This window comes from Delphinapterus leucas, chromosome 1 (genome assembly GCF_059928025.1).
Source record: "Delphinapterus leucas isolate spDelLeu-1000000601 "Yukka" chromosome 1, BTC_Dleu_Yukka2, whole genome shotgun sequence".
Lineage (NCBI taxonomy): Eukaryota > Metazoa > Chordata > Mammalia > Artiodactyla > Monodontidae > Delphinapterus > Delphinapterus leucas.
Window position 1 is genome coordinate 169,722,428 of NC_143129.1, and position 27,576 is coordinate 169,750,003.

The 27,576-nt window shown below is 54.4% G+C and overlaps 1 protein-coding gene across 2 annotated transcripts; it reads right to left on the bottom strand.

The window, feature by feature from the left end:
* Positions 1-389: 389 nt before the first annotated feature.
* On the bottom strand, positions 390-27,286 carry ZDHHC18 (zDHHC palmitoyltransferase 18). 2 transcript variants are annotated; one of them, XM_089898420.1, is made up of 9 exons: positions 26,867-27,286; positions 22,508-22,668; positions 10,202-10,351; positions 8,614-8,751; positions 8,435-8,483; positions 7,812-7,914; positions 6,194-6,306; positions 5,174-5,273; positions 390-2,142 (listed from the first exon to the last, which is right to left on the bottom strand). In XM_089898420.1, exons 1-9 carry the CDS (start codon positions 27,181-27,183, stop codon positions 2,044-2,046), a joined length of 1,230 nt encoding a protein of 409 aa, XP_089754546.1. In that variant the 5' UTR covers positions 27,184-27,286; the 3' UTR covers positions 390-2,043. The 2 variants fall into 2 exon arrangements, with proteins under 2 accessions (XP_089754546.1, XP_022407506.3); XM_022551798.3 differs by lacking the exon at positions 390-2,142 and having other exon boundaries at positions 3,231-5,273; positions 26,867-27,280.
* Between the last annotated feature and the right edge of the window lie 290 nt (positions 27,287-27,576).

Genomic DNA, 27,576 nt, shown 5'->3' on the forward strand with positions numbered 1-27,576 from the left:
CTCCCTTTCCCAAGTCCAGGAGCCCAGGCAGGCAGGAGGCAGCAGGCCCTGGCAGGGCACGGAGTTCCACCGTCAGCCACCTGAGTCAGCAGGACAGGAGCGGGGGCTGCAGCCCAAAGGGGCTTTCCTCATCCTGCCTGCTACCTCCCCACCCTCCCATATAGCATCCATCCTACCAGCAGGATCAAAGCCTCTGGTCTCACAGACAACCAATCCGTCTTAGCCAGTAATAACAGGCTTTGAAGGGTTGTGGCATAGAGAAGATAGCTACCTCCGTTGAGAAAAAGGCTAGGGCTCTGATTGTAGCAGGAGGGATTCTGGTTAGATTTCAGAAAGAACTTCCTAGGAAATTTTTTCAGTCTTGGAATGATCAAATTAAACAGGTGACTGGAGGAACTATGGCACCTTCTCCCTTGGTTAGCTGTGAACAAGGGTTCAGTTATTCAGCTAAGAGCTCACGGTACTAGTTGGTTGCCTTTGGGAGAGAGATTACTTTTAAGTGACTCAGCTATCTGAGTCTTTTCTTCCTCAAGGTGCTGCTGTTTAGAGCACCCTACGTCTCCTAGGCCATTCCAGTCGAGGACACAGTGTGGAATTACTGGAAAGAGAATGGAATAAGGTCCGGGTGTGGAACTGCATCCCAGCTCTATTATAAGGCTTTGAGCAGGTCCCTTCCTGCCTTTTGGCCTCAGTTTCCCCATCAGTACAAGGAGGCCAACACAGATCATCACTAAGCCCCCTGTTGGCTCTGAATGACATTCTCTAATTTTAGGGTTTCTCCCTGAGATCCCCTCCTCCCACAGCAGCCAAATTCATTCCTTGGGTGGTGCAGAAGGGTCAGAGGTTGGGGCAGAGATCAGGTTCAAATCCTGGATTTATCAGCTGGGAGACCCTGGGAAATTTCCATGCCTTTCTTGAGCCTCTGTTCCCTCACCTGTAAAAAGGTTGTCATTGCCTTCTTCATAGGTTTAGGGAAGAGAATGGGCAAGCCCTTGCTAAATGGCCACCGTAATTATTTTTTAGCTCTTAGAACACTGTGTGTGTATCTCGATGTGGGGCAGCAGCTGGGGAAAGGGAAGGTTCCATTGTTACCCTGGGCTGGGCTCAGTTCAGGGGTGTGACAGTCCCTGACTGGAGTTAAACCCTCTGTCCCAGCCTAGGCTGGGACCTTTCCGAGTTCAGAGGTCAGCTAAGGTCTCTGGAACTGAGACCAGGAGTTCCAGAGGGGCAGGGTGACGATGACACTAGCCACTCTGCCTGTGTCACTTCTGGCTCCGCTGTGCCTCTTTTTTAAATCTCCAGGACAGCACTGACCAGCTGACAAGGCTGGCGATGAGGGTGAGCCAGGTGTTCTGCAGGTCCATCACAGGCCCCAGCCCTGGACCCCAAAGCAGAGGTGGTACCAGACAGCCAACGGTATGGCAAGAAGAGGGAAATCTTTATTTTGGTTAAAAAAGGTACAGGACAGCAGACAAGCAGCACCCACCGCACGCCCATGGGCTCAGCAGACTTCCTAGGCCCGGCCTGGTTTCCTTTAGTTCCTCTGGAGAGCACGGGGTTGCCAGAGCCAGCTCAGTCCCTCAGTGCCTGGAGCAAAGGGTACAAGCATTCTCCTGGCGTCCTACCTGCTCCGGGGGTGGGGGTGGCGCCGTGGGAACAGCGTCAGACCAGCTGTGCTTAGGACAGTCACCGAACTTGTTCAGCAGCATCAGTCAGCACCCCAGACGGCTCCTTGAAGAAACCTGCTCGGCTCGACTAGAGCTGTGCCTGATTCTGGGGCTGGGCAGGCTCTAAGGCAAGATTCCTAGAGTCCTGACTCCTTACAGATCCGGGGAAGGGGAAGGAGAGCGGAGGAGGGGAGGGTGAGTTTCAGCATAGTATTATGTCATCGTGCCGACAGCAGCTTTATGGCTTTCTACACTGGCCGCGTGGAGGGGGGCGGGGGCAGAGAGGCCAGCCCCTGCCTCCTGTGGGGGGCCCTAGTGAGAACACGTGTGGGGCAGGCTTGGGGGCAGACCCTGTAGGCACAGACGGTGGCCCGGGTTAGGCAGGTGGAGGTGCCGGGTGCCTGGCTCCCCCCAGGCCGCTCCTGGAGAGGCAGAGAGCAGCGGTCTTCAGGAGGTCCTTAAGCCCCCGCACACACTGGAGATCCAGGGCAGGAGAGCAAAGAGGGAGAAGAGAGAGGGTTAGCGAGACGGGAGGAGAGAGGAGGCCCACAGGGGTGCCACAGCACCTGCCTCTTCCCCACAGAAGGGCCAAGGCTTGGGCAGCAGGCAACAAAGCAGGAGAGAAAAAGGGCAGGTGAGAGAAAGCTCAGCAGGGACAGAAAGCCAGGACACAGTGTTAGTGATCAAGGGCCCCTGCACACCAGGACACCACCCGAAGGGGCCCCAGCACCTCGGAGCAGGTGCGCATCCTCTCCCCGACCTCGCTCTTCACCTCCTGCTCCAGCTGGGGAGCTGCTCTGTGCGAAGCCACTTTCTCAGTCCAGAGTGGGGCTGGGCTTCTAGACCTGCCCCAACACCCCGGCCCTTCTGCTTAGGGGGGAGTCCTGGGGGCCCCACCACGGCCAGCACACACACCACACCACACACCAGACAGATGAACGGGCTCCGTGGGGATGGCGAGGCATGCGATGATGAAACGGTGTGTGAGGGGAGCAGGCGGTGCTGGCTGACGGGGAGATACAGTCTTACCAGCTAACCCTCTGCAAAGAGGCCTGTTAGCTCCCCTCAGGCTGTGCAGGAGATGGCAAAATCCTGACAGGTGTCCTGGGGGAGATACCAGAGGTGGGCCAGCGTTACGAGCTGTCTGGCCGGGCCCTGCTGCCCAGGCGGGGGCGGGGGCCAGGGAGGCTCTGGCTCTCAAACTGGAATCCACTGCCTTATACACATTTTCTTAGCTGAGCAGTCCCTGGGGGTCAGCATGGAAAGACAGCAAGGAGGAAGAACTCAGGGGTCTCCAAGCCCCCAAGGCAGGGGAAGGTAGAGGCGACAAAGAAGAGACAGGATGGCCTTTTCTTACACGCCTGCGGGGGCCTAGCTGCAGCCCCCTCTGCTCAGCCTCCAGCAGACAGACTCCAGCCAGGGGAGGAGAACGTTAGCCAGGTCACTGGGCTGCCTGCCTTCTTTCTGTCTCCCCAGGAAAGACCAAGTTTGGCTGGAAGAATAGAGAGCTGCCAGTTGGGGCCTCAGCAAAGAAAGAGCAAACAAAAACCAAACCAAAGCAAATCAATTCTTAAAAACAAAAATTTTATTACAAGCAGGAACAAAGAATACTGGCTTAAATAAAAGGCAGGTAGGAGTCCCCTCCTCTAGCCAGCTTCCTCCCCACCCCCACTGCCACGGCAGCATGGCCCAGGGTCCTGAGGCTGGGGCGAAGCTGCTTCTCCCAGAGGGAACCCCTTGCAGCTGCCACTTCTCAGCTGCCTGTGACCCGCTAGCCTCTGCAGCAAGGACGGACAAGACGCGAGGACTTCCTGTGTCACCTTCCAAGGGCTTCGGCCCACTTAAAGGGCCAAGGAAGGAGACAGAGGGACAATTTCCTATCTATTTTGACAAGAAACTAAAACTCCCAGGAGAGGAGGGACATCCTCTAAGTTTCTGACCCAGATTTAGGCCAACCTTCACTCGTCTCTCGGCCCACCCTGTTCCTTCCTTTTCTCTGGAGGGAGGCCTCCAGTTGGCCGACTCCCCATACTCTAGCCTCTGGCACTGGGTCCCATACTCAGACCTTGGAGGAAGGAGTGTGGCGTGCAGGATGGCAGCCGCTCCCCACAGCCATTACCCCATCCACCTGACCAGGCCCCAGCCTGTCTGGGCAGGTCCCAGCTGGAAGCCTGACCTGGGGGCTGGGCGGCTGAGTCCCAGCCACTGTTTGTCTGAAGTCCTTGGAGGAGGGGAAGATAGGAAGGTGAGGCTGAACTGCCGCAGGAGCCCAGGGGTCTCCTGTGACCAATGCACACACTCCCTGTGCCCATGGTTCAGGCTGCTCCCGCTGTTGCCACCACCAGCTGACACCCAAGGGGGACAGTGGCGAGTGAGGCAGCCCAGGGGGTGTGGGGGAGTGGGAGCCAACCACATTCATACGCGGGCACGCGAGCGCACACACACATACACACACACACACTCACTCACTCACGGCCAGAAGGTCTCTTGTAATAAACTTATTAAAACCAAGTTGCCTTCTGATAACCCTTAACCTGGCACTACACAGATAGCAATGTGGCTGACTTCATTTTTCTTCTTCCATTTAAAAAAGGCTATGTAGAAAAGAGGTCTATAAAATTGTGCAAAATACCCAGCATTAATAAACCCATTTCAAGTATTGCCAGCATGAGTATAAGCTGCCCATCCCCAGACCTGACTTGGGAGGAAGGTGAGGGGCCAGGCTGGGGCCCTGGAGAACCGTCCGTGGGCAGAGAGAGGGCCAGGCCCCCCGCTTCCTAGTGTGCTGCCCAGGAATCATGCAGGAGCTGAGGTCTCGGGTGCCTGGCTCCGGTTTGGCTTCCTCTGACACAGGCTACCCCTGCCACCCCCAGCTCTGCCCTCTCTACCTGGAGCCCCAGCTCTAGTCTACTGGCCAACTCCATACAAAAACAAAAATGGAAGAAAGAACAATGGCTATCACAAAAAGAATGAAGGAGACCACAGACCAAAGCAGACCACGGAAGCATCCTCTCCGACAGCCTGCTGTCCAGAGCCGATTGCTCCTCCGTCCTGCTTCACCCCTTGGACCCCGGCCCAGCAGGGCCCAGCAGCTCTCCCACCTCGGAGGCATCACACTGAGTCCGCACCCTCACTCGCACGGGGCACGGCTCAGGGGCACGGCTCAGAGGCACGGCAGAGGCTTGGCGTGGTCCCCTGGGCGGCCTCAGGAGCCCTGGCCTCTCTCTCCTGTCACTCCTGCCACTGATCAGCTGGGGGAATTTGGCACCCAAGACCGTGGGAACCTGGTTTAGGGAGCAGAGGGTACAGCCATGGCACAGTGTGGGGAAAGCCACGCAGGGTGGGAAATAAATACGAAAAGACTTAAAAAGTCTTTGGCGGCTCTGCTTCCCTTCGGGTGAAATGGGGAGGGTCCTGGCAGGTGTGGAGGGCGGCAGGTGAGTGCGGAGGGGCATACAGGCCAGCAGGTGGCAAGTACTGAGCCCGGTTCAGGGGTGGCCTCCTACCATGCTGGCATCAGGCTTGGCTCTGCAGGCTGGCTCGTCGCTTCTGATGGGCGAGGGCAACACGGTGTCAGACTGCACAAATCCCCTCCGGTCAATCAGGCTTTCAAAATACAAGGTGGGGGGACACATGAGGCCCTGCCTGACACCAGAGCTCCAGGCCGGTGGCTGGATGGCAGGGTCCATCTCCCAGCCAAGGAAAGACCCAGCCCTAGAAAGGCTGAGGAAAGGGGAGCTGCTCTCCAGTTGGCGGCTCAAGACCCTTCCCTTCTGGAAGGGCCCTCTCTGCACTCTGGACACTTGGCTTTTGGCCACAGATTTTATCCACTATTAATTCAAACTGTCCAGCGTTCTGTCGGGCTCCCAGGCTGCAGGTAAGGGGAAGAGCAAGGATGAAAGGGCATTGGGAGATGGTGCAATTCCTACTGTCCTTTCCCCGGGGGCAGGATCAGAGAGGAGCATATTGGATATTGAGCAGGAGAAGGTGGGGATGGTGTTGGGAAGTCTTACCAGCCTCCCTCCCCCGCTCACACAGTGCCCAATTTAACTCCGGAGCTGGACATCTAGCGCCCCCTGGTGTCAAGACAGAGGGGGGCGCTTCCCAGCAAGGCTGAGCCACCAGGGCTCTCCTCTGCCAGGAGGAAGACGGAGGCCCCACCCAGTCCAGCCTTCAGCACCAGAAAGGCAGCCTCACTCTAGCATGGACAATACATTAATTGTGGTTATCCCTGGGGAGTAGGATTACATGTGATATACAACACTCTTGTTAGTATTTTGTACTTGATTTTTTTCTACAATGATCGCACGGGATTACAAGTTAAAACTCTCTACAGAATTCCTTTATGTGACAAGTGTCCTGAGTACATCCAGCAGGGGATGGTGGACAGACAGAGAGCATCTGTGGTGTGGGGAGAGGTCTGCTGATTCCAGAACCTCTTTCAGAGGAACAGACTCACAGGGCCACCCCCCACTGGCCTGGCCAGGCCAGGCCCTATGACCTTTCCCCTCTACCCCCTGGCTTACCTGGGAGGTAGGGGGCCGCAGAGCACAGCACAGCAGTTAGCGATAACACTTTTATGGGTGTAGGGATTGACAGAGGCCTCACCGCTCCTCTTGTTGGACCACGAGCCTTTGATCTGCAAGCAGGAAGGAGCTCTGGGTCAGGTACCTCCCTTCATTTCACTTGTTCTAGAGGCTGGGGAAGATGAGCAAATTCTGAAACCAATTCTGGCTAGTCTATTGCAGGGAACATGCCCTTAACCCAGGCCATTCAGTGAGGATGTGGGGGACTGCTGGATGTTGGGGGGCACCCAGAAGAGGAGGCGCTAACCAAGACAGAAGACAGAGCAGAGCCAAAGAGAAGCCTCCAAAGGAGACTTTGTGGGTGCATCCTTCCTTCTCTGTCCAGCCACCCAAGAGGGAGGATAGTGCAAGGGCACAGGGCTCAGGCTGACCTGGCCGTGAACTCTGGCTCTGCCACAGACTTGCTGCATGACCCTGGACAGATCACCACTTCTGAGTCTCAGTCCTCATTTGAAAAATAGGGAACTCTCTGGTAACACTGTTAGATGAAATCTTGCCCATCTCTAGCTCTGTGAAGCCGGCTATCAAAGGCATTAAGGAGATTAGCAGTAAAGGATACTGGCTTGAGTTTAACCTAGAGTTTTCCAAACTTATTTGGCCATGACATCCCTTTTTGCTTAACCCCTAGTATGATCCTGCAGAAACAGTCCCCAGGAAATCACCTTGGGAGAAGCTGGCTGACATCATTTCTGCTCTGTACCAATCACCCAGCATGTGATACCCTATTGGGCATGTTAAGTTTTGTTTCCCCGAAAGACAGGCCGAGGTCAAGAAATGTATTTTCTGTTGGTCAATGGGCCTCTGAGCAGTATCAGATGGTGGCCCTGGAACAGATGCTCTCATTTGCTTTTTTGTTGTTTGGAAGGATGGTGGGGCAGGGGGGTGGGCGGTCAGGTCTGGCCCAGGGCTGGGCACACAGTGGGTGCTCAAACAATGCTTGTTGGTAGAGATCTACAAGGCAGCAGGTCAGGAGGTTGATGGAGCTTCACATTTCTGTCCTGGCCGGCCCCCTCAACAAGGATGCCTCAGAGAGCCCCAGGACATCCTGAGAACAGGCACATCGCTGCTGTCTACAAGGGCAGTGCGGTGGGCACTGTGAGCTTGTGAGTGCAACCCTGGCTCTGTCCCTTTCCAGCTGGGCGACCTGGGGCAAGTCACTCAGCCATCATATGAAGAAAAAGCATCCTTGTTCCTTCTGCTTCAGAGCTGGCAAAAGGACCCAAAGAGATGACAGAAACTGAAAGAACTCTGGAAATGGTGATGAGCTGGCCAAATGTAATGACGGTTATGGTGTGAGTGTTGCTCTAGCGGGGCTAGGGAGAAAGCAACCTCGGGACCCTGGTAGCCAGCACCGAGGGGGCCTTGGAAGCCTGCACAGGGTCTCCCGGGGCCCAGCCCTGAACACTGGAAGGAGATGTCAGGTCACCTCATGTCTCCACCCGCATTTCCCTGGCAGTCTGAGAGTCAGGGCTGCACTGCGGCTGCTCCGGGCTCCCTCAGCCCTGCCTCCATCCTGGGATCGGGCCCAGGGATGAGGTGTTGCTCCAGCCTTACTCACGTCTTCATTAGTTGTCAGGTTGGAGGCGACGAGGTAAGTGTGAAACCCTGAGAGGCCCAGGATGGACCAGATGGAGAAGAAGCAGATCACCAACTCCAGCACGGTGAGCAGTGCAGTCAAGGAGGCACATGGACACTGGGGCCGGGAGCGTCCCTGTGCCTGGAAGCTGGCCTCGCCAGCCTCTCTCACCCATCCTTCCGTGGAGCTACTTCCCCAGAAAGGATATAACTTTGTAAGCTTTCCGTGATCTCAGATCACCTCCTGGGCCCCAAGCAGGGTTTGGGAGCACCCCAAGGGCAGGATGAGCCCAGGGTGATGGATGGTAGAGGGAACTGAGGATTCCAAACACCAGAACTGCGGACACGGCATGGTCCAGGGAGCTTGGTGTCTTAAGGAAGGACAGGGACTGTGGCCCTGAGAGCTCTCGGCCATCCCAGCTCCACAACAGCCCATTCAGAATCGGCTCCAGCCTGGGGCTGAACAGAAGCAGCTAGTAGACTGGATTCTAGAGCGTGAACATCGGCTCTAGTCCATTCCCCTGTTTACGGGATGAGGTGCGGGGACCCGCCCCAGTGAAGGGGCCTCGGGTCCCACCAGGGCTCCCCCTTGCCAACAAAGGATATCTCGCTGGTGTCTCCTTCAGAGTGGAGAGGAAGTTGCTTCCCTGAGAGCCTGGGGAGGAAGAGACAGGAGAGGGCACGGCTCAAGGGAGAGTGACCACAGTCCCTTGACCTGGCCAAGCTTGCTGGCCCGGGCCGCCCGCTTGCCCCTGCCCGCACTCCCACCATCATCCCCAACTCACGCAGCGTCAGGTGGGTGACCACGCAGGCGAAGATGAAGGCCGTCAGGAATGAGAGGGAAAGAATGAACGCATAGAAGAAGCGGTAGTTCCGTTTCCCCACACAGTTGCCCACCCAGGGGCAGTGATGGTCAAACCGTTCTGGAAGGGCCAGGGAGATGGGTTAGGGCCACCCTGGCCCACAACCAGCAGGGGTGTTTAGAGGCCTCTCGCATCTCCACCCCTTCGCTCTCTCCACACGTGACTCTCAGTTCCTCGACATTCCCGGCCTCTGGTCCTTCACCTGCCAGTTCCCGTAATTCTTCCTTCTTGTCTCAGCTGCAAGGCCACTTCCTTGAGAAAGTCTCCCCCAACCCCAGACAAGGTGAGGCCCCTGTTATCTGCCTTGTTGCCACGGCACTTATCCTTTGTTGCACTTTGCCCACGTGTGTTTATATATTTATTTACAATTGGTGGGCTGGCCTGTAACCCCTATTCGATTGTGAGCTCCATGAGAGGGCCTGAGCTGAATCCCAGGGTCTGGCAGTGTCTGGTACAAAGAAGAGCCACAAAAAGTACTTGTCACCTGGCCTACGATCCCAGCCCCATGCCAACAACCAATGACCCCTGTCCCTTGCTCTAGAATAGAGGACCAATGAGGGGCTGGGCCGCTACGTAACTTGTGGAGAACCGGCATCGGAGGCCTACTCAGAGGGCTGAGCTCACACCAGTACTATGTCCCTGGGGGTGGGGTCACACCCAGACCAGTGAGGAAAGTCCCCTGTGGGAATGTGGGTCACAAGCCTGTCGCAGGCTTCACACCCAGGCCAGGGCCCTTCACGGTGGAGGGGGTGGGACAGATTCTCAGGGATGAATGACGCCCACTGAGTCACCCACTTCACTTCCTGCTGTCTGGGTGTTCCCCACTGTTCTCTCGCTCAGGGAGTACTGAGCTAGCGTGATGAGCTCTCCGCCCTGGGGACCGGGCACAGTCAACGTGGCTCAGCTCGCCTGGGTCCTCCACAAAGGCTTTCCCTTACAACACCCTCCCAGGGGCGCACCCTGGGTCCCCATCAGAGCTGCCAGACCTCTGGAGAGCAGGGAAAGGGGACAAAACAGCCTCTGGCTCCCCAGCAACCACTGCAGTTGTGGGTCAGGAGCTTAGCTTCCAAGCCTGGCTATGTCCTCTCTACCTCACCAGCTTAAACTCCTCTGTTCCCAGATTCTTGTCCCTCTAAATTCTGGGAATCAGGTCAAAGTCTTTCGGTATAGCTGGCCCTGGGCCACATATCTAGAATGTCATTGCTCTAGTCTCTGGCTCCTTGGAACCTGGACCTACTGAGGACCAGGCCAAGGCCTGGAAGAAGGGTTCAGGGCATCTCTGTGTCTGCCCCACACTTCAGAGCTGGGGGAAGGAATCCACTAATCCTGCACTGAAGCCAAGGTACCACTGGTTACATTCAGAGCCCCCGCTCCACAGCCCCTCCACAGTCACAGCAAATCTGGGTGAACCAGACTTCCTGCCCAGCCCTGGATACTTCAGACACCCCCCGGCCCCCGTGAAAGACTCCCCTGTCTGCAAGGCTCCATCCCTCTCAGGGCTCCCACTTACCCACACAGTTGTCACAGACACTGCAGTGTGAGGTCCGGGGCGGCCGAAACATCTTGCAGGTGAAGCAGTACTTCAGCTTCACCACCTGCCCATTGATCATCACCTCCCGGGTCCGAGGGGGTGGCCGGTACGTGGAACTGCCTGTGTTGTCTGAGACGGGGACGAGAGACAGATGGGGGATGGCCAAGCCCAGAGCCGGGAGCCGTAGCACGGGGGGAAGCCAGTGCTGCCTGGCCGGGACAAGAGAAGCTTTAGGGAAGCTGTTTCTGGGGAACAAACATTAGGGCAAAATCCCTAAGTGGGAGACAAATCTCAGGAGCTGCTGCCACCTACCGAAACTTGCTATGTGCCAAGTGCCACGCTAAAGCTTCACACACCTGCTCACGTGCCACTCTAAGGAGGGCTATCAGAAAGGGAGACCAGGGAAGCCTTCGTGAGGTTTATCTGCATCTAAACAAGCCTAGATCTAAGTTCTGGTTTCCAGGAGGTTCAGGAGACAGAGGGACAGAGGACACAGTGAGAGTAAAGCGATGAAGAAACAATCAGATCCAGAATGTGAGACATCTACAAGACCACTGGCCTGCTCTCTAACAGAAGTCAATGTCAATACTGTACATCAACTATAGTTCAATTAAAAAAAATTTTTTTAAAGTCAATGTCACTTACAAAAGGAGAAGGGAGATGGTTCTAAATGAAGAGAGATTTAAGAGATATAAACCAATACAATGCTTGATCCTAGACTGGATCCTGTTTCCAAAAACAAAACACAGCAACAAAAGAGATTTGGAGGGTGATGGGGGACAAATGACTATAGATTAGAAATTTGTGAACTATTAATTTTCCTAGATGTGATAATGGAATTGTCATTATGAGGAGGCTATCCTTAAATCTTGGAGATGCATATTGAAGTATTTATGGGTTAGGTGTCTATGATGTATATAATTTATTATGAAATGGTTTAGTAAGAATTATGTGTGTGGGTGTGTGGGTGTGTGTATGACACAAATAACTAATCTAGACGGTGAATGTATAGGAATTTGTTGTATTAATTCTTCCAACTCTTCTGAATGTTAGAAAGTTTTCATAATAAAAATTTTAAGAGAAAAAAGAAATACAGAGATATATGATATTCATGGATTGGCAGAGACTCAATATTAAAAGAGGATTTATTCTCCCTAAATTAATCTGTAGATTCAACATAATCCCAGTCAGGATTTTTTTGGTGTGGAAATTGACAAACTCATTCTCAAATTCACATGGCAATCAAAGGGCCAAGAATAGCCAAGGCACTCTTGAAGAACAAAGCTAAAGGTCTTATACCACAGGACATCAACACTTATGATAAAGCCTTAGCACGTAAGACATCCTGGTTTGGGTACAAGGGTAGAAACGCTGACCAATGGAACAGAACAGAGACTCCAGATATGAACATGTACATGTTCGTGTGGTTCACGACAAAGGTAACATTGCAGTGCCAAGAAGGAAGATGGGGGCTTCCCTGGTGGTGCAGTGGTTGAGAATCCACCTGCCAATGCAGGGGACACGGGTTTGAGCCCTGATCCAGGAAGATCCCACATGCCGCGGAGCAACTAAGCCCGTGCGCCACAACTACTGAGCGTGCACTCTAGAGCCCGCGAGCCACAACTACTGAAGCCCACGTGCCACAACTACTAAAGCCCGCGTGCCTAGAGCCTGCGCTCTGCAACAAGAGAAGACACTGCAATGAGAAGCCCACGCACCGCAATGAAGAGTAGCCCCCACTCGCCACAACTAGAGAAAAGCCCGCGCGCAGCAACAAAGACCCAAAGCAGCCATAAATAAATAAATAAATAAATTTACTTTAAAAAAAAAAGGAAGGAAGATGGTCTCTTCCCAGTAAACAGTGCGGGGTCCACTGGATACACAAATGGGGGGAAAAAACATATCTGCGCCCCTGCCTCCCACTAAATACAAATTCAATTCCAGATGGACTGCAGCTCGCAATACGAACGTTCTGGATTAAAAAAAAAGAAAAAGAAAAATAGAGCAACCTCATGACTCTGGAGTAGACAAAGATTTCTTAAACAAGACACAAAGGGACTACTCATAAAAGAGCAATATGATAAACAGCATTTTATCAAAATTAAGAGCTTCTGTTCATCTAAAGAGATCATCAAGAGAATGAAAAGATGACCTTCAGAGTTGTATTTGCAGTATGTTTATCTGACAAAGGACAAAGGATGTGTATCCAGAATATGTAAAGAATTCCTATGAGTCAGTAAGAAAAAGTCAGACGACTGAATTCGAACGTGGACAAAAGATTCAAACAGGCATTTCATAAAAGGAGGTGGTCAAATGGCTAACAGACACATGAAAAGTGCTCATACTTGTTAAGTCATCGGGGAAATGCAAATTAAAACCACAATACATATGCAAACCAGTACATATGCACCAGAATGGCTAAAATTGAAAAAAAGAAACAAAAAACCACACACACACACACACACACACACACATATCTCTCAAGTGTTGGCAAAAATGTAAAGCAGCTAGAAATCTCATATGACCACTCTGGACAACTGTTTTGCACTAACTACCAAAGCTCAGCATACGCATCCCAGCAATCCCACTCGTAGGTATTTTCCCAGCAGAAATGCGCATGAACTGACGTGCACCAAAGACAAGTACAAGACTGTTCCAAAAACAATTCTCAAAATAGCCAAAATCTGGAACTACCCAAACACCCATCAATAGTAGAATGGATTAAAAAAAAAAAGAAATTGCAGTATATTCATACAATGGCATTCTATACAGCAATGAGAATGAATGATCCTTAATTACATACGCAATATGAATGAATCTCACAAACGTTGTGTAAAGTGAAAAATACCCATAGACGTAAGAGCACAAAATGTTCACAAATAGATAAAAGTAATCTATGGTGTTAAAAGTCAGGATCGTGGTTATCCTTGGGGGCGGGGGCTGACAGAGACCGGAAAGGGGAACAAGGGGGGCTCCTGGGACACCACTGTTTCTTGATCTGGGTGCTAATTACGTGTGTGTTCCAACCGTGAACCCTCAACAAACAGAACACTTACGAGTTGTACACTTCTGGCAAGCCTGTTATACTTCAGTAAAAATCTGAGAAAAAGGAAAAAGAAAGTAACTTGTCCGAAGTCACAAGGTGGGTAGGCTGGCTAGAGCAGGAAGCTGAACTTAGATCTGCCATATGCAAAACCCACAATTCTACCCACAGAGCCTCTTGGTCCCCCAGGCCACGGAAGACCAGCGTTCCCCAGAACAGTGGCTTCTCCCCAGACAGAATTCCGAGAGTCACACAGGGCTGCCTGGGATCCCCAGCCCTCGGCTATGTTCCCAGACATCATTTCCACTGGATTGAGTCCCAGATAACATCTCCAGTTTGGCCACTTGCCCCTGACGATTACTGAGTGTCTAGCGTGTGCCAGGCACTATTCTAGGCACTTGGCATGCATCAGTGAAGCAGATTCGTGTCTCACGTTCCTAGCTCCCAGAGACTTTTGCTAGGCTGTTTCACCACCACTTCGACGGTAGCATGTTTAAAATGGGACTAAGCATCTAAGCATCTCTTCCTTAGCAATGGCAGCACGGTCAAGGCAGGGGGTTTGAGGCCAATGGACAGACTCTGAAACCTGGTTTTGCCACTGACTGTGTGCGAGGTTGCAGTCCAATGAACTTTTCTGAGCCTCAGTTTTCTCATCTGTAAAATGTGAATAACCAGAATGGGACACGAGTTCTAGCTCCACCTTTTACTAGCTGGGTTTCTCTTGATGATGCCATTTGCTAGATGTGTGACAAGGCAAATCATTTAACCTCTCTGTGCCTGTTTCCTCGATCACTGAAATGGGGATAAGAAGAGTACTCACCTCATAAAGATGCTGTGAGGATTAAATGAGTTAATACGTGTGAAGTGGCACAAAGTAAATGCTTAAGAAGTGTGCACTGTTACTGCCAGCGCATAGAACTACTGAGAGAAAGAAGGGAAAGGGAACAGGTCCCTGCGTGCCACTGCATGCTGAGCGCGTGGCGTATATTCTCCTCTTTAGTCCTGATAACACCCCAGGAGGTAAAGTTATCGTCATCATCTCCAGGTTACAGTTAAGGAGCCTTTTCAGTGAGGCTAGTGACTTCTTCAAGGCCACACAGTGGCAGAATCAGGACGTGAACCCAAGTTCCCAAAGCTTGGGCTTGAGGTCTTCTTGTAAATTTTGAAGTGTCATAATGAGTGTTATTTTTCCCTGTCTAGTTCCTTATTTCTGCTGATGGCACAATCCAAGGGCTGAAAGGAACCTCAAAGAGCATATAACACAGCCCCTGGCACATAGCAGATACCTGATAAATGTCCCTTCAATGACTGCCTCTGTTCTAACTCCTTCAGTTTACAAATGAGAAAAGAGGGCCAGAGAGGTCAGGGGATTTGTCCGAGGTCACACAGCCAGTAAGTGGCAGAGGCAGGGGAAACCAGTTTGAAGGCTCCTCGCAGACCCTTCCTTCTCCCTCATCCATGCCTGGCCAGTTCCTAGGTCTGGTCAGGTTTTTCCTTCATCACCTGTCACTCTCTCCACTCCCAACACCCTAACCCAGGCCAGGCCTGTATCACCAAACAGCTTCCCCAGAAGACTACCTGCTCCCAGACCTTCTGCCTTTCCACCCACCTTGTACACACTGTCACATTCCTCTAAATAACCCCTCGTGGGTCACTTCCCAGCTCAGAAACCCTTCACTGGCCTCCCCTAAAAAACAGGATAAAGGCAAACTTCTTGTCCTGATGTTAGGACCCTCCACAGTTGGGCTCAACCTCCATTCCCAGCTTTTCTCCCACTACTCTGCCCCAGCTTCCTGCCCCTGTTCCTGAGCCCAGCCTCCCTTCTCTCTGCACACCAGGACTCACCGGGCCTTGTCAGCAGCCTCCCTGACCACGGGAGCCTCGGGGCTGTCAGACCTCACACACAGCACAGGACACACTCTGCTCCGTGCCGAGCTGGGACAGGACTGCTGTGTGTGCACTGTCTCTCCAACTGGACCCTACACTGCTTGAGGGCAAGGACAGTGGGGTAAACAGGCAGTCCTGGGCCTATCAACTGCGAGGCAGCAGGCAAAGAGCAGAGATACAGGCAGCCCTGCAGTTCGAATCCTGACTCTTGAGACTTCCCTGGTGGCGCTGTGGTTGAGAATCCGCCTGCCAATGAAGGGGACACGGGTTCGAGCCCTGGTCCAGGAAGATCCCGCACGCCGCGGAGCAACTAAGCCCATGCGCCACAACTACTGAGGCTGCACTCTAGAGCCTGTGAGCTACAACTACTGAGCCCACAAGCCACAACTACTGAAGTCCGCGTGCCTACAGCCCGTGCTCTGCAACAACAGAAGCCACCGCAATGAGAAGCCCGCGCACCGCAATGAAGAGTAGCCCCTGCTCGCTGCAACTAGAGAAAGCCCACGCGCAGCAAGGAAGACCCAACGCAGCCAAAAATAAATAAATGAATTTTTTAAAAAAGTGGAACTTAATTGAACAAGAAAAAAAGAAAAGAAATAGTACACGTAAGGGAACTGACACTTGGTGAGTACTTACTAGTAGCTGTTTTCATGAGGGGCAGCAAGGCACAGGCTCTGGAGTCTGAAACACTGGGTTCAAATCCTGGTTTTGCTACCCACTTGCTAATTCAGGAAGTCTCTTCACCTCTCTGAGCCTCAGCTTCCTCATCCATAAAATGCAGACAAGACCATCTCACTCTCACAGAGCTGTGGTGAGGGCTGAGTGAGAGGCTGCAAGGCACAGTGCTGGGCTCACAGGAGCCTTAGTCCTCACAAACGGCTCAGGCTGTGACACCCCGGTGTGCAGAACTCCCCAGCTCTTCCCAAAGCTGTTGATGCTACTCCAAACCCAACCCCTAATCCTGCCCCTCGGGCCCTAGGTCCCAGTGCCTGCCCCTGCCCACTGTGGTCTCCCAGGCTTGGATACAGGCTTTGGAGCCAGACAGACACTTGGGTGTGAATCTTGGCCCAGTCACTTACTAGCTGTGTGATGTGTGTCAAGTCGGATAACTTCTCTGTGCCCTCACCTGCTAAGCAAATAAAATGGGACATAATCAAATCTACCTCCTAGTGCTGTTAGGAGGGTCAGGCAAGAATTCATCAAGTGGGTTTAGCAAAGTGCCTAGTACCTGGCAAGAGCTTAATAAATATTAGCCATTATTATTATTGTTGTCTCTACAAAACACTATATTCCAACAACTGATCTGTAGAAGAGACTTGAGAACACAACCCATCTGTGAGCAAAGGACAGCCACAGACCCTCTTCCGGACTAAGAGAAAAGTTACTGGAACCCTCACTGGATTCCCAGAGGCCCTCCCAGGGCAGAGGGGTGCCCATGCCTCTCCCCCAAGGCAGGGAGAGAACTCCTACCAGTATGTTCTGGCCCCTGGCAGCCAGGCCTCCTCCTCTCTAGAACCCTGAGAAAGAGGAAGTGAGGCTCTGCACACCCAGCTTCCTCGGGCTGCCAGGAGCTGGAGGTAAAGAAGAGGAAAAAGGGCCCAGTGCAAGGGTGCCAGCCAGACGCTGAGTAATGTCACCAACTGCAGGGCCCTGGATGAGATGGGTCAAAGGAGGCTGTGCAGGGATGCTGCTTCAGGGCTGAGCCCCGCATGGGGTAGGGGAAGACAAGCAGGTGTCCCACTGCTTTTTCTCAGGCCAGACAGTGCTGACCAATAACTGCCCTGGTCTCGGCCTCAGAACCCTCCTCAACCCACTCCTCCCAGCAGCCATTACCAGTGGTAGCTTGTTAGTGCCCAGAGCAAGACCACTTGCCATTCCTGACCACAAGTCTCAAGCCTCTTAAGTTTCAGTAGAGAAAAACCATTTTCAAAGTGCACTGACATTCCCCATCTCACTCGGACAAAAAACGCCCTGGGCTGGGCAACGACGGGACATGTGCCCGCGTTTTACAGACTTCACTCCAACAGTACAAGGTGGGGTTGAAATTAGAACCCTTGCCCTCCAGGGCATTCATTTGTCCATTCTTTCAGACACTAGCATCTATGACATCAAGGTATTGTACAAGGCCCAGGGTGGCGGGTGAGGGAAGTAGTGGGTAAGTACACAGAAATGAGTCGAATGCGGTTGCTTGGTTACTCAGTTCAGAAAATACTCGTTGAAGAAATGAATGAAGGAGTGGTAATAAGAGATGCTCTCCCTGCCCTCCAGAGCTCTTTCTGGTTCAGGCTCTCCCCCAAGAAGTAAAAAGCACCTCCAGGTGGGAAACTAGAGCCCCCAGGGACGTGGTAACGAGGGGGAGGCTCCTTCTCGCTGAATGGCTGGGAGAAGGAAATGAATCTCCCACGCCTTCCTCTTGACCAGGGGGCCTGCTTTGGGTATCTTCACCCCAACTCCAGCCCCGAAGAGGCGCAGCCAGGCGCCGAACGGCTGGGACTGTGACTGAAACCCAGGGCTGGCGGGGAGGCCCCTGCGGCTGGCCATGAGCTAGCGAGGAGGCGTTAGTGAGGGGAGGCCGGGGATCTCTACCTGCCCTGCTGGGCCCCAGCGCTGCCCTTCTGTTGTTCCCACCTGTGGAGGAATCAGCTGCAGGGCCGCAGTTGCCCAGCTTCCAGGCTTGAGGTCAGCCTCAGTGGCCAGGCTGTGAATACTGGGTCACTGTGACCCCCACCAGACCATTTCTGTTCATTCCGGAGGTTTATGGAGCCCCTGCCACACACAGGCTTCCTGGCAGGCCTGGGGGTACAGGAAGAGCTCGGCCTGGGGGCAGAGTGAGCAGGAGAGGTGGATAATTACAGAGTCAGCACAGGAGGCACGGTGAGTCAAGTGTGGTGATTCTGGGGCCAGCGTGATCTCATTGAGAAACCTGGCCTGGCCACTTGTTAGCTTGTGATTTTGAGGAAGTTGCTCCCTCTCTGAGCCTCAGTTTCCTCACTGGGTAATAACAGTGTCCACCCTGTAAGATGATGATGCCAATGAGAGATGTAAAGGTGTAACCCACAGCTGGTCAATGAACGGTGTTACCGGTGTCTGTACTCAACCCACCTTGAGGAGACAGAGTGGAATATGTCGGGGGCGGGCAAGAGGCAGCATTCAAGAAAGCAACGAGATGAAGCAGCGCTGCAGCTGGGTGGGAGAGACTGAGACCTTGGGCTCATGCGGGCCTGGGGGGGGGCACGGTAGCAGAGGAGGCCCCGTGGGTCAGGGCATCCGCATGCAGTGTGGCTGGGGCACCGGGGAGTGGAGTGAGATGACGAGGGAAGGGTGGGCACCGGGGAGTGGAGTGAGATGACGAGGGAAGGGTGGGCCGGAGCCTCCTTCATCCTGCAGGCGAGTGCGCCTCCGAGGACGAGCTGTCAGGAGGGTGGGAGATGGGTTGTTTCCTGGCCGTGACGCTAAGCAGCACTGAATCACATGACGAGAAAGTCACTCCCTTTTCAATTCTCCTTCGACTCCATCCAGGGGAAAGTGTCAACTTTTAACACCGAATACCTGTGACTCTCACAGGCCTCAAGGTGACTGCTTTCCACAGGCGGCTGTAACCACCAAGAGTTCGGTAACATTGTCATGCTTCTGTTCTTATGATTATCTTCTATTTAGAGCAAGTGGCTTCTGCTAACAGGGCTGATATAAATTTTCCTTGTAAAAAATCGTTTAAAAGCAAGCCATGTAAAGGAAAATACTAAAGAAAGGAGGGTACAAGGGGAGATGCAGAAGCGCAAAAATCACCGAGGTTGTACTCCAATGGCCGATCTTCAGGAAATACTGCTGAGGGTAGTAGGGTGTCACCCAAATTCTGAGCCAGGGAGGGCCAGGTCAAATCTGGACCTTGGAGAGACAACTATGACCGAAGGGAGAGAGGACAGGGCCTGGTCAGCAGAGTCCCGAGCCAATCCAGGTGGAAAATGAGGTGTGTCTGCCCGGGGCAGTGGGCTTCAGAAGGAGCAGAGGGGAGACATTCTGGGGGCAGACAGGATGCAGTTTGTGATCTGCTGTGTGGTGACGGAGGGAGAGGCGGCTTCTGTGTCTGTCGTGTGAGCTGTAACCGTGGCTAGGTGAGTGTCTGTCACTCAGATTCAGGTGTTCCTATGACTTCCCATCAGACCAGGAGCTTCTTGGGGGCAATGTTGCCGCCTCCTCCTACCTCTTTTCCAACTGCCCAGAGCCCACAGGGGAGTCTAGCTCCACGGCTCACCAGCTGACAAGTCAGGAGCTCAGGCCAGGGTGGCCAACCAGCCCTTTTGCCTGCGACTCTGGGGTTCCCCAAGATATGAGGCTTTCAGTGCTAAAACAGGGACAGTTCTGGGCAAACTGTGAAGCGCTGGCCACCCCAGCTGGGACGGTCCTCGCACAGTGGCAGCCCTAGAACCAGATCCCATGGGGCTGGAGCTGCTGGCCTATGGGGCCAAAGTGAGAAGGTCACACTGTCTGCACAGGCCCGGGCCCCGGTAACCAGCACACGTTTATAGGGACAGCACCACCCACCTCAGGGCCGGCCCCCAACCTTCTCGAAAAGGCTCGGTGACTTTAGTCCTTTTTAAGAAAATATGTTTCACCCTGATTAGAAGCCTCCAGTTCAAGTTTAGATTCAAAGACCCCCAAGATGCCATTTTCCAGGCTTGGGAACTGTTCTCAAAGGGATGTTTCTGACCCTGACACTCAGGGGCCCTCAAGACTGACTCCACGCATCCTCCAAATTCTCTAAAGCACTCCTGTGTCCAGCCAACACGGCCTGCTCAGCTCCCACGCCTGCCCCACCCCTTCCCACTCTGTCCTCCCCTCTTCCCGTTCCATTTGCACAGGGGGCTCCCTTCACACACCTTCCTGTGCTTGAACTCCACCCAAACTTTATGGTTTGGCTCAGGGCACCTCTCCAGGAAGCCTCCACATAACCTCCAGGCAGAAGACACCCTGGTTTCTTCGATCCTCTTCCAAAACCTCCTCTAACCTGTGGCGGCCAGTCAGGCCTTCCAGCTTGGACTGGGCTAAGCTGGAAACCACCAGAGGGAGGGTTCACATCAGATTCATATCCCCTCCCCCCCAACCTCCCTGCCTCCTCTCCTTGCAGTCAGGAGTCGGCATACAGAATTAACACATAAACGACCAAACCTATAATGCCTAGTTAGGAGAAATTCCAACTGTCTCTCCACCAGTCACCAGGGGACAGCAAGGAGCGCCTCTGCAGAGGCTGGTCCGTTCAGCCAACGTCACTGAGCCCTCCACGTGGCGGACAAGGTGAACAAGACACTTACCACCCAGGAAAGGCTGCTGGGTTTGCCTGACAATTCTGTAATGACCACCATGCAGCCCAGGGCCATGGTGGAAGGACAAGGTGCTCTGGGAAGGTGTCACGAAGGTGTAGCCTACCTGGGGTCACAGAGGCTTCCCAGTCAATTGAACTGAGACCTCAGAATAAAGAGCGTGTGGCCGCGGAAGACTGGGATGTCTCCCTGCCGCCATCTCAGAAGAGAAAGCATACAGCTTGGGGGTCAAGGCTCTGTCTCTGCGCCCCCGCTCCCGGCCGTGGGATCCCCTGCCTCAGTTTCTGCGTCAGCACAACCGGGCTGTTGCGAGGATTTGTGGGGATCATGGCTGGGGAGCACCCAGCACAGTCAAGCTCTCCCCAAACACAGGGGATTACTGTTGTCAGTATGACCCAAACAGCTCACAGGTGGCCAGAGGATTCCAGGCGGCCAGACCTCTGAGCCTGGGCTGAGCTGGACAATAATCCTGCCTCATGATTAGCCCCGACCTGGAGAGAGGAGAAACAGGGCTGCCCCGAGCCTCCCCTGCTGCCAGCGGCCGGCGCTGCGTCAGACCGCAGGAAACTGAAGCAGCAGAGGCCAGGAGGCTGGGTGGCGAGTGGCCCAGGGGTGTGAGGGGGAAGGAAGCTGGATGCAGGCAGAGGAAGACGACAACCGAGGGCGTGGCTGAAGACAGGCCAGGGCAGAGGAAAGAGACAAAGAACAGACAAGCGTGGGAGAACATCCTCTCCCCTCCCGCCCGCCCTCCTGAGCTGCTCCAGACCATCGGTGGAATGACTTCCAGGACGGATGCAGCAGGGCTCTGCCACTCACAGGCTGCCAGGGCTCTTCAGAGGCAGCTGGGTATTTATTTAAGTCTGTCTGAAAGCCACCCTGTTAGGGGAAGGAGCCAACCACGGACCGGAAACCCCTGAGGTGTGCGAATCCCCACGTCACTTCTCAGCAGGAAGGAGCTGAGGTGGAGCAAGCTGAGATTAAGGCTGTGGCCGTGGCGCCCAGCCACCCAGGACACCCACTCAGCACTCAGGGAGGCACCAAGGGCCACCTGGGTGCTGGGAACACAGGTCCCTCCTGGCCACGCTGCCCTTCCTGCCGCTTCTCGAACACACCAGTCCGGTCGCCAATCCCGGCTTTTGCTTTTACTACGTCCAGAACGCACATTACTGGCTCATCTCAAGTGCCACCTCCTCCAAAGGGCTCCCCCTGACCGACTCGTCTGGACCAGCCCACTCCCCACACCACCGTGCTCTCCCCCAGACACCCACGCAGCTCACCTCCTCATCTCTGCAGGTCTTTGTGTCTTTGCTCAGATGTCACCTCCTTCACAAGGCCTTCCCCACCCCCCTATGTTTTCCCCCTATTTAAAATTGTACACCCTCCCCCAGCTCTCACCCTCCTTCGCCCAGCTTCCCTCTTCTCTGTGTCACAGACTAGATATTTAACTGTTAACTGTCTTTCCCCTCCCACTGGAATGTCAGCTCCAAGAAGACAGGGATTATCGTCAGATTTGTTCACTGCTGTATCTAGAAAAGTGCCTGGCACATAGTAGGGGCTCAATAAATGTTTGATGAGTGAATGAGTAAGTGTGTTTAAGAGCAGGGACTCTGGTCAGAGTGCCCGGGGTCTCATCCGCGCTCTTCCACTGACTGTGTGACCTTCGACCATTTACTTAACCTCTCTGAGACTCAATTTAATTAATCAGTAAAAGGAGAATAACAACAGTACCTGTCTCACAGGATTACTGGGGGATTAAATATGATCATGCATATAAAGAGGTGAACACAGTGCCTGGGCTCCAGTGAGCACTCAGTACCGTGTGGCTCTCAACACCAGCCCTCACGTGGTAGCATTTCTCGCTTATTTGCTCACGTGCTTATCCTCTGCTTCCTCCACTCTAGCATCGGCTCCAGCTTGCCCTGCTCACCACGGTACCCCCAGTGCCTAGCACAGCGTGGGAAGAGAAAATCAAGCCTCCTCTCAAATCAAGAAATGCAGAGCTGGGAGACACAGCCACAGCTGGAGTAGGAGCCTCACCGATCTGTTTCTCCAGGGCTGCTGCCTCACAGACGGTGGCCCGGGGCAGGATTCCGGGGTCGGTGAAACTTGTCTGTAGCAGGCAGCTCATGACGAAGAAAAACAGGATGGCAGCAATGATGGGGATGGCGAGGGTCAGCTGGCGGGCCAAGAAGGGACAGCTAGAAAAAGAGAGGGAGAGAGAGATAAGCAGACACTCCAAGGGCTGCCTGGGGCTCAGGGCTACGGCACCAGGCAGGCCCTGTCATCCCATCAAACACCACCACGGTCCTCAACAGAGGCAGATGTATGGTCCCTGGATGAGTGCAGCCCCGCACCCGTCCGTGCCTAGAGCAGACATCACTAATTGATCCTTGTACTTCCTCCCTGAGCCCCTGGCAGACGTGATCAACAGACCCCAGCACTCAACCCCTGCACTTGGCTGCAGCCTCAGATTCCTTCTAAACACAGAGCTTCAGGCAGCCACTACCAATGAACTGGACTGTCACTTGAGATGAATCATCCAAGACAGTGTTCACTCATTTATTCGGTCTCTCCACAAATATTTACTGAGGTCTTCTCTGTGTTAAAGGCAAATGACTTCAACAAGCAGCAGGGATAACGGCAGTGAATAAGACAAGAGGCCCCCTGCTCCCTCAGTGAGGCTTATGGCCTAGTGAGGAAAACAGACCTGTAAACAGAGAACTGCCACACATGGCTTGGCATGTTATAATGGGGAAGGGGAAAGTAGTAGAACAGTTAGGAAAGACTGGATGAAGGAGAGACTTCCTAAGCTAGAACCTAAATGAGTAGGGTCAGCCAGGTAAAGGGTGTAGGGGGAAGAGCATGGTCCAGCCACTGCCACTGTCACCCAAGGGCTGGCATCCGGAGTCAGTTCTATCAGGCCCCCTGACCCTAGTGGGCTCCAACAGCCTGTGCACGGGTCTGACGTTGAGGCCCGCCCATACTATTAACCACCATCCTATGTGGCCTTCCCTCCCAGAGCCAGAGTGCCACCTGATGGGGTGAGGAACTGCTATTTGGGGATGACTGACCGCTGGGAGGCCTGAATCAGCCAACATCCCAGGAGCTGGCACAGTCACAGGAGCAAACCCGTGGGCATCTACACGCTGTTTCTGGAGCCTCCATTGTTGGAGGCTCTGGCCTCCAGAGAGGCCCTTCCTTGAGGAGCAGAGACTGCCAAAACCAAGGGCTCCAAGTGGGCCACGTTCTGCTCCAAACATCTCAGTGGTCCCCAGGTCTGAGCCTCAAACAGTGCTGCGCCCTCTGTGTCACCCACATGACAATTCAACCAGTTCATGTACAACCAGACTTCTTGGGAGATGGAGAAGATTTGCAGAGCCCTCAGGAACACCAAGTCCTGGCCCCTGGTTTTACAGACGGGACTCCAAAGCCCACAGCCAGATCCAAGGTCACCCAGCCGGGCGATGGCAGGATTGGGGTCTCCAAGCCCCCAGCAAATGCTCTGTCCACTTCATTCAACAAATAAACGTATTTGCTATACTGTATTGCAATGTATTTACTGTATTGAGTGCCTACTACATACCAGGCCCTGTTCTAGGCACTGTGAATACAACAGTGAGAATAAATACCTGTTCTCATGGAGAGAGACAGGCAAGAAGCTAACAAGAAGCATAAGTGTAGTATGTCAGATAGTGGCGAGTGTTTTGGAGAATAAGTCAGGGCAGAGGGGACAGGAGGGAGGGGGCCAGTTTCCTATATTACAGGGATGGTCAGGGAAGGACTGGAGAAAGTGAGGGAGTGGGCCAGGAAGCTATCTAAAGGAAGGATATTCCAAACCATGCAAAGGCCCTGAGGTCGGAGTATGCAAGGAGGCCAATGTGCCTGGGAGGGAATGCACAGGGGACAGTGGGAGGAGATGGGGACAGAGAGGAAGCCACCACGAGGGCTCTAGCTCTTATCCAGAGAGCCAGGGAATATTCAGATCTGACTTGGAAGTAAAGGGGGCACTCTGGCTGCTGTGTGGGGATGGGAAGCAGGGCAGAAGCTGGGAGGCCTGTGCAATAATGCACCAAATCACACATTAGAGAAAATCATTCACAGCAAGAAAGGCCCTAGAGCCACGTTGACCTTTCCCCAGAGCCTTGGGAGAGTGTGAGCACCTCTCGCCCTCCAGGCCCTCGCCAACAGCGTTCCCACACGCCAGGTCCCTCCTGAGGCTCCACCCCAGTCCAGGCCCAGGCGAGCTCTCAGCCCAAACCCAAACCCTCCTGCCAACACCACCAGCCCAAGTGAGGAGAAGCAGCAACAAAGACGAGATGATTCACAAGCTCTCCTGGAACCCAGAAGTCCTCGCTTCCTCCCTCTCTGGGGACAAATCTGTCACCAGTGAAGATATCCCCTCAGCCCAGAGGTTCTGAATTGACCAAATCCCACACTGCAGGGTCACAGGGGCCGGCCCTGCCAAGCACCACTTCCTCCTGCCTCAGCTGCATCCCTGGCTGGGAGGATCTGGTGGAGCCTGAGGGATGCTGGAAAAGGAACTTCCAAAACACCCACATGGGCGGGCCCAGCGGGGTGGATCTGAAACTCAGCCCAAGGGCCATGCTGGAGGCTGGGGGCTCCCCAGAGTTTCTGCTTGTTAATTATTCTGGAACTTTTTATCCACCCTGAGTCAGAAAGGAAAGGGTGAAAGGGAGAAGCTAATTGGTAGGAAGTCCTCACCTTGCTTCAAGGGGAAACCCAAGGTTGCAGATACATGATCTGGCAGCTGGAAAGGGTACCTGGGAGCCAGTGTCTTGGTGGAAGCCTTATCAAGGCCCTTGGGAAGGACTTTTTGGTGATGACAAGTAACAGCAGCAGCCAGCTTTAAATGCTTATCACCAGCTAAAAGCTTATGTGCATGAATTCCTGCCACCCTCGTGACAACCTGAGGAAGGGGTACTATTATACACCGCATTTTATAGATGAGGAAACTGGGGTTCTGAGTAGTGAAGTGGCTGCCCCGAAGTCACACACTTGGTGCATGGTGGAGCTGAGATGTGAACCAGCTCTGTTGCCTGCAGAGATGGAGTTCTTAACCACCTGTAAAATTGAGTACGACCACAAAGGATGGGTAGAACCAGGAGGGAAAGGTGGGGCTCACGCAGCATGGGTAGGGGTGCGTTTGTGTGTATGTGTGAGTGTGTGTGAAAGGAATCAGGAAGCAGGTGGCTCAAGCTAGCGATCAATGGTAGAGTGGAAAACTTCTGATACAAATATGTGACCCTGGTAAAGTGACAGGCATCCCTTCCTCCATCCATGAAATGGAGAACGCTGTGTGGGCCAATCCTGAGTCACTGGGGATACGAAGAGGTCAAAAAGCCATGGGGGCAAATATGACCTGTCACACGAAAATCCTCTCGACTCTTGAAAAATAACAAGGCACTGCAACTGTCCCTGCCGTGGAACAGGCCAGAAGGTACTCTGGAGTGTTGGGAAGGGAAAGAAAGCCAGGAGGTCAGGAGGTGGGGGGCAGGGGCCTGGGACATGTCTGGGGGGACCAGAGGAGGAGGAGGGAAGGACAGGAAGCTCTGGAGAAACTAAGGAAGGTGCTGGAGAGAAAAGGGGAGGTCTGAGAGGCCCAAAGATATTTGAGGGCCTAGGGTAAGAATGACTGAAGGGAAAGCAAGGGGGGAGGGTCTGAGAGTAGAGAGATGACTAGGGGACCCTAGAGGGACCCTGGAGGGAACAGGGAAGATGGCCGGAAAATCTGAGGTGGTATATAGCCAAAGGACAAGGAAGAAATTCAGAAGCTGTCTGGAAAGGATATAAAGAAAAGATGCCTCAAGGGGTCAGAAAGAAGCTGGGAACAAGAGATGGTCCAGGGGATAGGTGAGGAGAGGGGAATCCATCTAAGGAGCTGGGGAGGCCTGGGGCAGATTCTGAGAGGGCAGAGAGGATAGGGGTCTTGGAGGGACATGGGAGGGCAGTGATCCTGGCAGAGGTTGGCAAAGGCAGGGTGCCAGGGAAGGATGGGGGTGCTAGGGAGGGGCCAGAGGGGATGGGATGGCTGGCAGGGATGGAGGGGACCAGCTTAGATGGTGATCCAAATTGTCACGGAAGGATGGCGAGTCTGGGAGGGGACCAGAAAGGACAGGTGGGAGATAAGCAAGGAGACTGGAGAGGCCTGAGGGCAGATTCTGAAAGGCGCCAAGGAGAAGCTGGGAAGGGAGGGTGCCTGGCAGGTGCTGGGAAAGGTGGAGGGCCCAGGAGGTGGGAGAGGACGGGGTGCCCAGCAGGGGACCAGAGGGGCTGGAGTGTCCATCAAGGGCTGGGGAAGGTGGGGTGAGCGGCAGGCGGCAAAGGGGATCGGAGGGTATGGGGCGCCTCAGGGGGCGGGGACGCCGCCGAACTCACTCGAAGACGAAGAAGAGGACGGTGGTGGTGAGGATGAGCAGCAGCGTGAGGGCGAAGACGCCGCCGTGGCCGGATAGCATAAGGCGGCCGCCGCAGTAGAAGCGGTTGCGGCCCGGGAACACCTCCCACTTGCGCCGCGGGCGGCGGCCGATGCTCCCGCTGCCGCTGCCGCTGCTGCTCCAGCGCGGCGCGGCGGCGGGCGGCGGGGGCCCGGGGCCCGGGCCGGGGGGCGCGGCGGGGCCGGGGCGGCGCGCCCCGGGGGAGGCGGGCGGCGGGGCGGCCCCGGGGCTGATCTGCTGGTATTCGCAGTCCTTCATGCGGTCGGCCGCGGACCTCGGCTCTGCACCCCGCGGGCCGGCCGGGCCGCACCAGGACCGAGGCGGAGCGGAGAAGCTGCTAGCGGTGGCGGCGGCGGCGACGGCGGCGGCGGCGGCGGCAGGGGCGGGGGCGCGCGGCGCTCGCTCGCAGGGGGCGGCCCCATCGCCGCCCCGCCCCGCCCCGCGCGGCCTCCCGCCGCAGCGCCCCCTCCGCATGGGCCTGGGATGGCGCTCGGGCCCCGCGGCCGGGTCCTGACCCGCTGCAGGGCCCCAACCAATCCCCGGCCGCCCCGATCCCTGCTGCACAATGACGGGGCAGCAGAGGCGCGCTCCAGGACTCTTTCTGTTCTTTTGCAATCAAACCATTTGTTGGGCGTCCGCTGTATTCCGGGC

Excerpts from the sequence above, each read along its gene's own strand:
- ZDHHC18 (XM_089898420.1), bottom strand. The coding sequence starts at position 27,183 with ATGAAGGACTGCGAATACCAGCAGATCAGCCCCGGGGCCGCCCCGCCG. Across the intron at positions 8,484-8,613 it reads GGTCACCCACCTGACGCTGC|GCTCTCAGGGAAGCAACTTC; the intron begins GTGAGTTGGGGA and ends CTTCCTCCCCAG. Across the intron at positions 7,915-8,434 it reads CTGAAGGAGACACCAGCGAG|CGTGCTGGAGTTGGTGATCT; the intron begins ATATCCTTTGTT and ends TGCACTGCTCAC.